General features: G+C 42.6%; 1 protein-coding gene across 1 annotated transcript in view; it reads left to right on the top strand.

Moving 5' to 3' along the window:
* Positions 1–14,886, top strand: part of LOC138650904 (kelch-like protein 23) — a 93,970-nt gene extending 79,084 nt beyond the window's left edge. Inside the window, exon 3 of the mRNA XM_069740780.1 lies at positions 12,846–14,886. Within this exon, the coding sequence (XP_069596881.1) occupies positions 12,846–13,164 (319 nt within the window). The 3' untranslated portion in view covers positions 13,165–14,886. The remainder of the gene's footprint in view (positions 1–12,845) is intronic.
* The last annotated feature ends 385 nt before the right edge of the window (positions 14,887–15,271 follow it).

The raw sequence follows: 15,271 nt of genomic DNA, 5'->3' as shown, positions 1-15,271 counted from the left end.
ATGTGCAGCATGATATGGGGGCAAATATCTGTATGGGGCATCTTATGTGGCCATGTGCAGCATGATATGGGGGCAAATATCTGTATGGGGCATCTTATGTGGCCATGTGCAGCATGATATGGGGGCAAATATCTGTATGGGGCATCTTATGTGGCCATGTGCAGCATGATATGGGGGCAAATATCTGTATGGGGCATCTTATGTGGCCATGTGCAGCATGATATGGGGGCAAATATCTGTATGGGGCATCTTATCCGGCCATGTGCAGCATTATATGGGGGCAAATATCTGTATGGGGCATCTTATGTGGCCATGTGCAGCATGATACGGGGGCAAATATCTGTATGGGGCATCTTATCCGGCCATGTGCAGCATTATATGGGGGCAAATATCTGTATGGGGCATCTTATGTGGCCATGTGCAGCATGATATGGGGCAAATACCTGTATGGGGCATCTTATGTGGCCATGTGCAGCATGATATGGGGGCAAATATCTGTATGGGGCATCTGTATGGGGCCATGTGCAGCATGATATGGGGGCAAATATCTGTATAGGGCATCTTTATGGGGCCATGTGCAGCATGATATGGGAGCAAATATCTGTATGGGGCATCTTATGTGGCCATGTGTAGCATGATATGGGGCAAATATCTGTATGGGGCATCTTATCCGCCCATGTGCAGCATGATATGGGGGCAAATATCTGTATGGGGTATCTTATGTGGACATGTGCAGCATGATATGGGGGCAAATATCTGTATGGGGCATCTTATGTGGCCATGTGCAGCATGATATGGGGGCAAATATCTGTATGGGGCATTTGTATGGGGCCATGTGCAGCATTATATGGGGCAAATATCTGTATGGTGCATCTTATGGGGTCATAATCAACATTTGCGGAGCATTATACGGGGCAAATATCTGTATGGAGCATTTTATGTGGCCATGTGTAGCATGATATGGGGGCAAATATCTGTATGGGGCATCTGTATGGGGCCATGTGCAGCATGATATGGGGGCAAATATCTGTATGGGGCATCTGTATGGGGTCATGTGCAGCATGATATGGGGGCAAATATCTGTATGGGGCATCTGTATGGGGCCATGTGCAGCATGATATGGGGGCAAATATCTGTATGGGGCATCTTATGTGGCCATGTGCACCATGATATGGGGGCAAATATCTGTATGGGGCATCTTATGTGGCCATGTGCAGCATGATATGGGGGCAAATATCTGTATGGGGCATCTTATGTGGCCATGTGCAGCATGATATGGGGGCAAATATCTGTATGGGGCATCTGTATGGGGCCATGTGCAGCATGATATGGGGGCAAATATCTGTATGGGGCATCTGTATGGGGCCATGTGCAGCATGATATGGGGGCAAATATCTGTATGGGGCATCTTATGTGGCCATGTGCACCATGATATGGGGGCAAATATCGGTAGGGGTCATTTGTATGGGGCCATGTGCAGCATTATATGGGGGCAAATATCTGTATGGAGCATCTTATGGGATCATAATCAACATTTGTGGAGCATTTTACGGGGCAAATATCTGTATGGAGCATCTTATGTGGCCATAATCAACATTTGTGCAGCATTATATGGGGCAAATATCTGTATGGAGCATCTTATGGGGCCATGTGCAGCATTATATGGGGCAAATATCTGTATGGAGCATCTTATGGGGCCATGTGTAGCATTATATGGGGCAATTATCTGCATGGAGCATCTTATCCGGCCATGTGCAGCATTATATGGGGGCAAATATCTGTATGGGGCATCTTATGTGGCCATGTGCAGCATGATATGGGGGCAAATATCTGTATGGAGCATCTTATGGGATCATAATCAACATTTGTGGAGCATTATACAGGGCAAATATCTGTATGGAGCATTTTATGTGGCTATGTGCAGCATTATATGGGGCAAATATCTGTATGGAGCATCTTATGGGGCCATGTGCAGCATTATATGGGGCAGTTATCTGTATGGAGCATCTTATGGGGCCATGTGCAGCATTATATGGGGCAAATATCTGTATGGAACATCTTATGGGGCCATGTGCAGCATTATATGGGGCAATTATCTGTATGGAGCATCTTATTCAGCCATGTGCAGCATTATATGGGGGCAAATATCTGTATGGGGCATCTTATGTGGCCATGTGCAGCATGATATGGGAGCAAATATCTGTATGGGGCATCTTATCTGGCCATGTGCAGCATGATATGGGGCAAATATCTGTATGGGGCATCTTATGTGGCCATGTGCAGCATGATATGGGGGCAAATTTCTGTATGGGGCATCTTTATGGGGCCATGTGCAGCATGATATGGTCGCAAATATCTGTATGGGGCATCTTATGTGGCCATGTGCAGCATGATATGGGGGCAAATATCTGTATGGGGCATCTGTATGGGGCCATGTGCAGCATTATATGGGGCAAATATCTGTATGGGGCATCTTATGGGGTCATAATCAACATTTGTGGAGCAGTATACGGGGCAAATATCTGTATGGAGCGTCTTATGTGGCCATGTGCAGCATGATATGGGACAAATATCTGTATGGGGCATCTGTATGGGGCCATGTGCAGCATGATATGGGGGCAAATATCTGTATGGGGCATCTGTATGGGGCCATGTGCAGCATGATATGGGGGCAAATATCTGTATGGGGCATCTGTATGGGGTCATGTGCAGCATGATATGGGGGCAAATATCTGTATGGGGCATCTTATGTGGCCATGTGCAGCATGATATGGGGGCAAATATCTGTATGGAGCATCTTATGGGGCCATGTGCAGCATTATATGGGGCAAATATCTGTATGGAGCATCTTATGGGGCCATGTGCAGCATTATATGGGGCAAATGTCTGTATGGAGCATCTTATGGGGTCATAATCAACATTTGTGCAGCATTATATGGGGCATATTTTAATATGGAGCATCTTATGGAGCCCATCATGAACTGTATGGAGCATTATTTGGGGCTCCTGATTCAATATGCATATTCAAAAACACAACCTACTGATGTCTCAATTAATTTTACTTTTATTGGTATCTATTTTTATTTTTGACATTATCCGGTAGCTGCTGCATTTTCCACCCTAGGCTTATACTCAAGTCATTAAGTTTTCCCAGTTTTTTTGTGGCAAAATTAGGGGGGTCGGCTTATACTCGGGTCGGCTTATACTCGAGTATATATGGTAGTTTTCTATTTGGTGTCCTGTAAATCACTTCTGATGATGATTGGCTTCCTCTGAAACTTGTTATTTGACTTGGTCACACAGTCTTCTAATTTTTCAAAACGTTCACATTTGTTCTTTATCAACTATGTGACTGTGTATCTTGAGTAGTCATCTATGAAGGTAACTATATATCTATTACCTCCTGATGTGGTCACTTTCATGGGTCCACATACATCAGTGTGTACCAAGTCAAGTGGTCTTGTGCTTTTTGTCTCACTCTCTTTAGCTATAGATACTCTTGTAGCTTTAGATTTTATACAACATTCACATTTTACGATAATTGAGCAATCAGATATCAATAGGTTTTGTCAAATTCTTCTTTTGTAACGCCATTAAACTCTCAGGATCTCTGTGTCCTAGACATCTATGCCATATGTGAATACAATTCTTGTGATCATGTGTACATAACGTCATCTGTTCCTTTAATGTGTCTAGATGATATCATTGTTCGCCTGCTTTGACATTATTACATTATCTCCCGCTAGGATTGTGCAATTAACATCTTTGAATTTTACAGTAAAGGTACCGTCACACTCAGCGACGCTGCAGCGATATAGACAACGAGCCGATCACTGCAGCGTCGCTGCTTAGGTCGCTAGGAGAAGTCAAACACAGCAGCTCCAGAATGATGCAGGAGCGATCCAGTGACGTAACGGCGACTCACTTATCGTTGTAGCTGGTTGTTAGCTCCATGTAAAACGTTGCTGGCATCGTTGCTTTTGCTGTCAAACACAACGATACACGCCGACCTGACGACCAAATAAAGTTCTGGACTTCTAGCTCCGACCAGCGATATCACAGCGGGATCCAGATCGCTGCTGCGTGTCAAACACAACGAGATCGCTATCCAGGACGCTGCAACGTCACAGATCGTTGTCGTTCTCATTGTAAAGTTGCTGAGTGTGAAGGTACCTTTAGTCCTTTGGCTGTCAGACGCTTTACAGATAACAATCCTTCTTCCAGTCCTGGAACATATAACACATCCTTTACTAGTAATTTTGAATTATGCCGAAATCTTTCAGGACAGATTAGCATTCCTTGTCCATTACATTCTGCAGTTATTTTACTCCCATCTGCAAGATAAATTCCTTCTTATTTTCATCAAGTTCAGTAAAGAAGCTTTTATCACTAGTCATGTGACTGAGTCAATAAACCAGCCTGACAATGACTCTTTATGGCTACGTTCACATTAGCGTCGCGTCGCTGTTGCGTCGGCGACGCAGCGGCGACGCGCCCCTATGTTTAACATAGGGGACGCGTGCGTCTTTTTGCACGCGTTTTCCGACACGTGCGTCGTTTTAGACGCTAGCGTCGGACGCAAGAAAACGCTACAAGTTGCATTTTTCTTGCGTCCGATTTCGGGAAAAAAAAACGACGCACGCGTCGCAAAACGTTTGCGCACGTTTTTCCGTGCGTCGCCGCTGCGTCGCCGACGCAACAGCGACGCGACGCTAATGTGAACGTAGCCTATCAGTTACTTTAAATGTACCATTCCAGTGATCTGCATGTGGGTTAGAAATTGTGCTTTTTACTTTCTGTTTATTCTTCTTTTAGTGTAATTTCTGTTTCCATATAGAACAGTCTTTTTTTAAATGTCCCTTTTTCTTACATCTGAAACATTCTCTTGTCTCTGTATTATGGGGCTTCTTGTCTGTCGCTTTAAGAGCATTTTCACTATCCCTTTCAGTGGAATCTTTGCTTGCTTTTTCCTTCTATGATATCTACTATATAAAGCTGAATGTGTGTGTGTGTATGTGTATGTGTGTATGTCCGGGATTGGCATCTGCACCGTCGCAGCTACAGCCACAAAATTTTGCACAGTCACACGTCTGGACCCCGAGAGCGTCATAGGCTATGTTGTGATGCGAAATTTTAACCCCGCGCTTTCCAATTCACCAAACAATTTTGCCCCTATCTACATAATGGGGAAAAAAGTGAAAGAAAAAGTGTTGGAGGCGTCGCAGGTACAGAAACAAAATTTTGCACAGTCACACGTCTGGACCCTGAGAGCGTCATAGGCTACGTTGTGAGGTGAAATTTTAACCCCGCGCTTTCCAATTCACCAAACAATTTTGCCCCTATCTACATAATGGGGAAAAAAGTGAAAGGAAAAGTGTTTGAGGCGTCGCAGCTACAGAAACAAAATTTTGCACAGTCACACGTCTGGACCCTGAGAGCGTCATAGGCTTCGTTGTGAGGTGAAATTTTAACCCCGCGCTTTCCAATTCACCAAACTATTTTTCCCCTATCTACATAATGGGGAAAAGTGAAAGGAAAAGTGTTGGAGGCAAATTGACAGCTGCCAGATGTGAACAAGGGGGACTTAAAGAATGAGAGCGAAGGCGCAAAAGAGTATATACCGATCAGTTGCTAAGGTGGGGCCCCGACATGGGATACTCACCACACACGGGGATATGAACACACACACAAAATGCGCCACACACTACCACGTGCTTGAACACATAGACCACCCTCAGCACACATTTCCCCACACATACACCAACCTCGCCACATAAAAGTCGAAACACAAAAGTCGCCGCTCAAAACTCGCCATGCGCAAAACTCGCCACATGCAAAAACTAGGCTCACGCAAAACTCGCCACAAGTGCAAAACTCACCTCATGGAAAACTCACCACACGCAAAACTTGCACACGCGGAAAAATTGCCACATGCACAAAATTTGCAACACATGCAAAAGTTGCCTCACACAAAACTTGCACATACTCAAAAGGCACCAGATATAAAACTCACCACGCGCAAAACTCGCCATGCGCAAAACTTGCTGCACACAACTTGCTACACTAACCTGTCACATGCAACTCGACACACAAAAAGTTGCTACACGCATGTTGCCACACAAAACTCAGCTCACAAAAGTCGCTACATGCATGTCGCCACACACAACTCAACACACACAACTTGACAAACGAAACTCGCCCTAAAACACACACAAGTCTGGTATTAGCCTTCAAAAATAAAAATCTGATTAATAAGCAGACAAACTACAAGAGCAACAAATGTACCATATAGGAAATACGGCAGCTGTCAGTCACATGACCTGTCTATTATGTGTATGTGTGAGCTAATATATACTGCCAGGGGGAGGGCTTCCTGTTGGCTGGGGATTTATCAGGCTGCCAATTTATCTTACAAATACTGAGGTAAAAATACTGAGCAAATAACGTGTTAACGAGGTCTAATGCAGGAGATCACACAGGTATATACTATATACAGGGGAGATGACACACAGGTATATACTATATAGAGGAGGAGATGACATACAGGTACATACTATATACAGGAGGAGATGACATACAGGTATATACTATATACAGGAGGAGATGACACACAGGTATATACTATATACAGGAGCAGATTACCTACAGGTATATACTATATACAGGAGGAGATGACATACAGGTATATGCTATATATAGAAGATGACATACAGGTATATACTATATACAGGAGGAGATGACACACAGATATATACTATATGCAGGGGAGATGACACACAGGTATATACTATATACAGGAGGAGATGACATACAGGTATATACTATATATAGAAGGAGATGACATACAGGTATATACTATATATAGGAGGAGATGACATACAGGTATATACTATATATAGGAGGAGATGACATACAGGTATATACTATATACAGGGGAGATGACACACAGCAGGTATATACTATATACAGGGGAGATGACATACAGGTATATACTATATACAGGAGATGACATACAGGTGTGTACTATATATAAGGGAGATGACAAACATGTATATACTGAGGTGAAAATGAGAGGTGTGAGGTGAAAATGAAAAGGTGTGAGTGCAAAATGAGAGGAGTGAGGGAAAATAGTGTAGTGATCGGAAAATGACAGATGTGAGGTCGAAATGACGTGTTAGGGGGGAATGAGAGGAGTGAGGGAGAAAATGAGAGGTGTGAGGGAGAAAATGAAAAATGTGAGGGGGAAAATTAAAGATGTGATTGGGAAAATGAGAAGCGTGATGGGAAAATAAGAGAAGTGACGTGCTATAACTAACCACAGATATTTACTATGCCAAGGCAACGCCGGGCTCTTCAGCTAGTCTAATATATAAAGCTGAATGTGTGTGTGTGTGTGTATGTGTGTATGTCCGGGATTGGCATCTGCACCGTCGCAGCTACAGCCACAAAATTTTGCACAGTCACACGTCTGGACCCCGAGAGCGTCAAAGGCTATATTGTGAGGTGAAATTTTAACCCCGCGCGTTCCAATTCACCAAACAATTTTGCCCCTATCTACATAGTGGGGAAAAAAGTGAAAGGAAAAGTGTTGGAGGCGTTGAAGCTACAGCCACAAAATTTTGCAGTCACACGTCTGGACCCCGAGAGCGTCATAGGCTATATTGTGAGGTGATATTTTAACCCCGCGCGTTCCAATTCACCAAACAATTTTGCCCCTATCTACATAATGGGGAAAAAAGTGAAAGGAAAAGTGTTGGAGGCGTCGAAGCTACAGCCACAAAATTTTGCACAGTCACACGTCTGGACCCCGAGAGCGTCATAGGCTATGGTGTGAGGTGAAATTTTAACCCCGCGCTTTCCAATTCACCAAACTATTTTGCCCCTATCTACATAATGGGGAAAAAGTGAAAGGAAAAGTGTTGGAGGCGTCGCAGCTACAGCCACAAAATTTTGCAGTCACACGTCTGGACCCCGAGAGCGTCATAGGCTATGTTGTGAGGTGAAATTTTAACCCCGTGCGTTCCAATTCACCAAACAATTTTGCCCCTATCTACATAATGGGGAAAAAAGTGAAAGGAAAAGTGTTGGAGGCGTCGAAGCTACAGCCACAAAATTTTGCACAGTCACACGTCTGGACCCCGAGAGCGTCATAGGCTATGTTGTGAGGTGAAATTTTAACCCCGCGCTTTCCAATTCACCAAACTATTTTGCCCCTATCTACATAATGGGGAAAAAGTGAAAGGAAAAGTGTTGGAGGCGTCGCAGCTACAGCCACAAAATTTTGCACAGTCACACGTCCGGACCCTGAGAGCGTCATAGGCTATGTTGTGAGGTGAAATTTTAACCCCGTGCTTTCCAATTCACCAAACAATTTTGCCCCTATCTACATAATGGGAAAAAATGAAAGGAAAAGTGTTGGAGGCAAATTGACAGCTGCCACATGTGAACAAGGGGGACGTAAAGAGTGAGAGCGATGGCGCCAAAGAGTATATACCGTACAGTTGCTAAGGTGGGGCCCCGACATGGGATACTCACCACACACGGGGATATGAACACACACACAAAATGCGCCACACACTACCACGTGCTTGAACACATATCACCCTCAGCACACATTTCACCACACATTCTCCAACCTCGCCACATAAAAGTCGAAACACAAAAGTCGCCGCTCAAAACTCGCCACGCGCAGAACTCGCCACATGCAAAAACTAGGCTCTTGCAAAACTCGCCACAAGTGCAAAACTCACCTCATGGAAAACTCGCCACACGCAAAACTTGCACACGCGGAAAAATTGCCACATGCACAAAAGTTGCAACACATGCAAAATTTGCCTCACACAAAACTTGCACATACTCAAAAGGCACCACACAAAACTCGCCATGCGCAAAACTCGCCATGCGCAAAACTTGCTGCACACAAGTTGCTACACTAACCTGTCACATGCAACTCGACACACAAAAAGTTGCTACACGCATGTTGCCACACAAAACTCATCTCACAAAATTCGCTACATGCATGTCGCCACACGCAACTCAACACACACAACTTGACAAACGAAACTCGCCCTAAAACACACACAAGTCTGGTATTAGCCTTCAAAAATAAAAATCTGATTAATAAGCAGACAAACTACAACAAATGTACCATATAGGAAATACGGCAGCTGTCAGTCACATGACCTGTCTATTATGTGTATGTGTGAGCTAATATATACTGCCAGGGGGAGGGCTTCCTGTTGGCTGGGGATTTATCAGGCTGCCAATTTAGCTTACAAATACTGAGGTAAAAATACTGAGCAAATAACGTGTGAGCGAGGTCTAATACAGGAGGAGATGACACACAGGTATATACTATATACAGGGGAAATGACACACAGATATATACTATATACAGGAGAGATGACACACAGGTATATACTATATAGAGGAGGAGATGACATACAGGTACATATATATACAGGAGGAGATGACATACAGGTATATACTATATACAGGAGGAGATGACACACAGGTATATACTATATACAGGAGCAGATGACCTACAGGTATATACTATATACAGGAGGAGATGACATACAGGTATATGCTATATATAGAAGATGACATGCAGGTATATACTATATACAGGAGGAGATGACACACAGATATATACTATATACAGAGGAGATGACACACAGGTATATACTATATACAGGAGGAGATGACATACAGGTATATACTATGTATAGAAGGAGATGACATTCAGGTATATACTATATATAGGGGAGATGACACACAGCAGGTATATAATATATACAGGGGAGATGACATACAGGTATATACTATATACAGGAGATGACATACAGATGTATACTATATATAAGGGAGATGACAAACATGTATATACTGAGGTGATGAGGTGAAAATGAGAGGTGTGAGGTGAAAATGAAAAGGTGTGAGTGCAAAATGAGAGGAGTGAGGAAAAATAATGGAGTGATCAGAAAATGACAGATGTGAGGTTGAAATGACAAGTGTTAGGGGGGAATGAGAGGAGTGAGGGAGAAAATGAGAGGTGTGAGGGGGAAAATGAAAGATGTTATTGGGAAAATGAGAGGCGTGATGGGAAAATAAGAGAAGTGAGGTGCTATAACTAACCACAGATATTTACTATGCCCAGGCAACGCCGGGCTCTTCAGCTAGTTCATCTATAAGTCTGGTCTTTACACACTAGTGTAATGTCTGCTTCAGGTCTTGTCCCTAGAGCATTTATCAGAGCAGTGTATGAATCTTGTAAACTGCACAATAATATTGCTGCTATATGGCTTTCCTTAATGTTTTCACCGACTGATCTCAGCTGTGTTACCACCTCCATCATGGAGTTTATATGCTTCTGTATGTCTTTCCTTGCACTTAATCTCATCTTATAAAGTTTTCTTAGCAGGAATAGTTTGTGATTTAAGCTGGATCTTTCATGTAGCTTTCTCAATTCTTTCCACATTGCCTTTGCAGTATTCTCATTCCTTATATGGATTAACTAATCATCCTCCACTAATAAGCTCTTGCTTGTCTGTTATTCTTATCCCATGTCTGATTATTATCATTGGGTCTGTCTGTAGTGATTACCTTCCATAAATCATCTTTAGACAATAACATCTCCACTTTCAACTTCAGTAACTGATAGTTCTCATTGTTCAGCTTAGCTACTGTGAGTCTCAGGTCTGAACTGCTGCTCATTTTTAAAGGGAACCTGTCACCTGAATTTGGCGGGACTGGTTTTGGGTCATATGGGCGGAGTTTTCGGGTGTTTGATTCACCCTTTCCTTACCCGCTGGCTGCATGCTGGCTGCAATATTGGATTGAAGTTCATTCTCTATCCTCCATAGTACACGTCTGCACAAGGCAAGATTGCCTTGCACAGGTGTGTACTATGGAGGACAGAGAATGAACTTCAATCCAATATTGCAGCCAGCATGCAGCCAGCGGGTAAGGAAAGGGTGAATCAAACACCCGAAAACTCCGCCCATATGACCCAAAACCAGTCCCGCCAAATTCAGGTGACAGAGTCCCTTTAACTTATTTGTCTTACTTGTTTGGAGAGAATTGCTCTGTATTATTCTTTTGCATTCACAAGTTCTTTCTGTCTTCTTTGCTGAGCCCATAACCTGTTGCATAGTTTGGTCGCGGAAGAAACTTGTGAGAGTAGATTATATGGGGTAATTCAACTTTTATCTACACAGAACATGAGGTACATGTATCAGCTTATTAATACAGCATAACAGGAAGTCTAAAGGACCTTTTACCAGAGAGAAAGTAAAACCAAAGTACAACAAGTATATGCATTACATTCAACTAAGCATATAACAGTAACAACATCGCCATCTACTGTCAGAAAAGTGTAAACTCTTCCTGCACACAAATAAGTCTTTGTCTTTTGCATATCTGCCAACACATGTTTCACATTTGTAACTTCCCCTTATATTAAATTCTCATGCAGATCAGTGACCAGACCATAGTCCTGAACAGCTCATTTACATGTAAGAAAAACGTGGATTTGTCTGTAAAAAGACATCGGAGCGTAAATACCAAGATGTCATTTTTTTTTCAGCTTCCTATGACCTGCATGCCCATATTGATTGCTTAGGAGGGTTGATACCTCTGACAGATTCCCTTTAAAGCTGGTATCACACGTCAGTGGCTCCGGTACGTGAGGTGACAGTTTCCTCACGTACCGGAGACACTGACTCACGTAGACACATTAAAATCAATGTGTCTCTGCACATGTCAGCGTGTTTTCACGGACCGTGTGTCCATTTGAAAAACACGGAGACATGTCAGTGTTCGTGGGAGCGCACGTATTACACGGACCCATTAAAGTAAATGGGTCCGTGTAAAACACGTACCGCACACGGATGCTGTCCGTGTGCAGTCCGTGTGCCATGCAGGAGACAGCGCTACAGTAAGCGCTGTCCCCCCAGCGTGGTGCTGAAGCCGCCATTCATTCCTTCTCTCCAGCAGCGTTCGCTGGAGAGAAGATATGAAAAATCTTTTTTTTTTGATGTTTAAAAAAAAGATCCCTGTCCCCAACCCCCTCCCACCCCCTGTGCGCCCCCCCTTCCCCGCTGTTAATAAAATACTTACCCGGCTCCCTCGCTGCTTCCTCTCCTCGCCGCAGCTTCTCCTGTATGAGCGGTCACATGAGCGGTCACCTCCTATAGGGGTGGAGCCGCATATTCATCACTGTAATGGGCGGCACCACGTGACCGCTCATACAGGAGAAGCTGCGGCGAGGAGAGGAAGCAGTGAGGGAGCCGGGTAAGTATTTTATTAACAGCCGGGGGGGGGGGGGCGCACAGGGGGTGGGAGGGGGTTGGGGACAAGGATCTTTTTTTCAAACACCAAAAAAAAAAAAAAAAAAAGATTTTCCATATCTTCTCTCCGGTACCAGAATTATCTGGACGTGTGGGACAGGCCCAAAGGTGTTGTCAGCTTTCTACTCAAATTTTAAAGTACCAAGGCATAAAAAGTTTGAGCTTTTAAGAACTTATTTGATGCATAGTGAAGCCCTCGCCCTTAGTGAACATAGCTTGTTGAAATGGCAACAGTAGCAGCCTCTATAATGAAATAACTCCAGTTGAAAGTGTTTTGTGTGAGCACCTATGTAAACTCTAAAATCTCCTCTATCTGTACAGAACTCCAATACTTACAGAATCTAGCGGTGTTTGGGGTTCTTATTGATCTGCTGTAGGTGACCAATGTTGTATTGGCAACCTGTATTTATAATAAGCCATATTCTGTCATAAACATTTTAGAATATACACTACTTGTAATAAGCATGATTTAAAATTATTTTATTATTTTTAAAGGTATGACCTGTGTGCTACTGTACTTAATGGAATTCTATACACCATTGGCGGGAAGGCTCTCCGCTTTGACTTTCGCACTGAAATGTGGTCAATAATAGAAGAAGAATGCCTCAACCGCAAGTTCTTTATGGGATGCTGTTCTACAAATGGCCGTATTTATTTACTTGGACAGAGAAGAGCTTGTATAACTCATGATGTTCCCAATATTGTTTTGTTTGATCCATACCTGGATATTTGTCAGGTAACAGATGTAAAGCTCCCCTGTCCATTGCCCATAAGAGGCTGTGTAAGCATGAGATGTTGTGATATTAGGCCTTAGGCTATGTGCACACGTAGAAAAATCCGCTGTGTATTTTTCCGCAGCGGATTTGATAAATCCGCAGTGCAAAACCGCTGCGGTTTTTACTGCGGATTTATTGCGGTTTATTTTCCGCAGCATGTAATTTCTTTGTGCGGATTCTGCTGCGGTTTTCCATCTGCAGTTTTCTATTGGAGCAGATGGAAAACCGCTGCGGATTCCGCACAAAGAAATTACATGCTGCGGAAAATAATCCGCTGCGTTTCCGCGCGGCTTTTTCCGCAGCATGGGCACAGCGTTTTTGGTTTCCCATAAGTTTACATTGTACTGTAAACTCATGGGAAACTGCTGCGGATCCGCAGCAAAATCCGCAACATGTGCACATAGCCTTTATTGGAGAACAGTGAAAATTATTTGCGAGTAGATCACATATGAAAATATCACATTAGTAAAATTTGTAATCTCGTATTACCACTACTATCTAGAATGAAGGGTAGGTGCTATGTGTCATCCAAACCCCTTTGATCTTGCCCATTTCTATTGCTGAAAATTTGATATAGCAGATAATCCATTCAACTCTAAATTTTGGGGGCAGAAAATCCAAATTTTGAGGATTTGAGAGTTTTTGAGGAGGATTTGGCATCGTTTAGATGTCTGCATACCTACTGAGTTTTTGAAGCAGAGGTTAATTAAGGAAATGCCAACAGTGTTTTTTCTGAAGCCTCTTCTTTGGAGTTTTTTGCAGCATTTTTGCAGCAACTTAGACTGCTGTTGGATTTTTATTAACTATATAGATTTACTTGTTGAATAATCAGGTCACTTCTTATAGCCGCTTCACTGCTTTCGAAGCCTGAAGCACTTAAAAGAAGTTCAAAAAGACTGAACATATAAGCTGCAAGAGTTTTTGACATTGCAATGCATATCTTCATTCCAGAGTGGTCTTACTTAAAAAAGACACCATGTGAACATAACCTAAAAGTGTGATGACATTGAGTTTTTTTGGACTCCATGTTTTTCTGGAGTTCTGTGTTTTTTTTATAAGGATTTCTGTTCCAAAAACTCAGCAAAAATCCTCAGTGTGAACAGTCTAAAGCTATGTTTGTTTACACAATGTTTTTGGAAGCATTCTAAGGCTAGGTGCACACGTAGGAAAAGAGGTGCAGAATTTTATGCACAAAATCCGCATCTCCTGGCAGAATCCGCAGCTGCGGATTTGTCGCGGTTTTTATGTGGATTTTGTGCGGTTTTTATGCGGAATTGATGCAGATTTTGTGTGGTTTTTGCCACTGCGGAATCCAACTGACGACCCTTGTCATCTGAAAAAAAAGGGAAAATAAAAAAGCAACAATATCCCATACCTGTCCGCCATACAGTCATGTCCCACAATGTAAATCCATCTGAAGGGGTTAAATAATTTTACAAACAGGAGCCTGCTAATGCAGCTGCCCCTGGCTGTAAAAACTGGGGAATGAATGGAATGCAGGGGAATGTAGCTTTGTAGACTTGCGATGATGCGCCCCCTGGTGGCATAAACTCATATGAACTCTAGGCCCCTGGTTGTAAAATTATTTAACCCCTTCAGATGGATTTACTTTGTGGGACATGACTGTACGGCAGGTATGGGATATTGTTGCTTTTTTATTTTCCCTTTTTTTCAGATGACAAGGGTCGTCAGTTGGATTGAGAGTACAATAAAGATGTTAAAACCCCATGTGAATTTATTTCATTAAAATACTTTTTCATAATGTGTGTGTGTTTTTTAACCCTTTATTACTAAAGGCCCACGCCAGTTTTTTCCCTGTTTTAACCCTTTATTTTAACACCTAGAGCTCTCAAATTTTGCACACAGACTCATTATTAGTGAAGAATATGTAAAAAAAATAAGGGATATGAAATGGTTTACTGTATGTAAACCATGTCTCATATCCTATCGGGTTTGATAAGGAGATAGCAAAAGCCGGCGATTGAATTACGGACTTTTCTGCTATCTAGCTCTGTATTAAATATATATATATCTATATCTATATCTATATGTATATATATATATATATATGTGTGTGTCAATTATATATATATATACAGTTTATATATTATATACGGTATATATACTGTATATACCTATTCTATG

This window comes from Ranitomeya imitator, chromosome 1 (assembly GCF_032444005.1).
Source record: "Ranitomeya imitator isolate aRanImi1 chromosome 1, aRanImi1.pri, whole genome shotgun sequence".
NCBI classification, from domain to species: domain Eukaryota; kingdom Metazoa; phylum Chordata; class Amphibia; order Anura; family Dendrobatidae; genus Ranitomeya; species Ranitomeya imitator.
The sequence above is the reverse complement of the archived record's forward strand: the minus strand, read 5'-3'. Positions and strand labels throughout refer to the sequence as shown.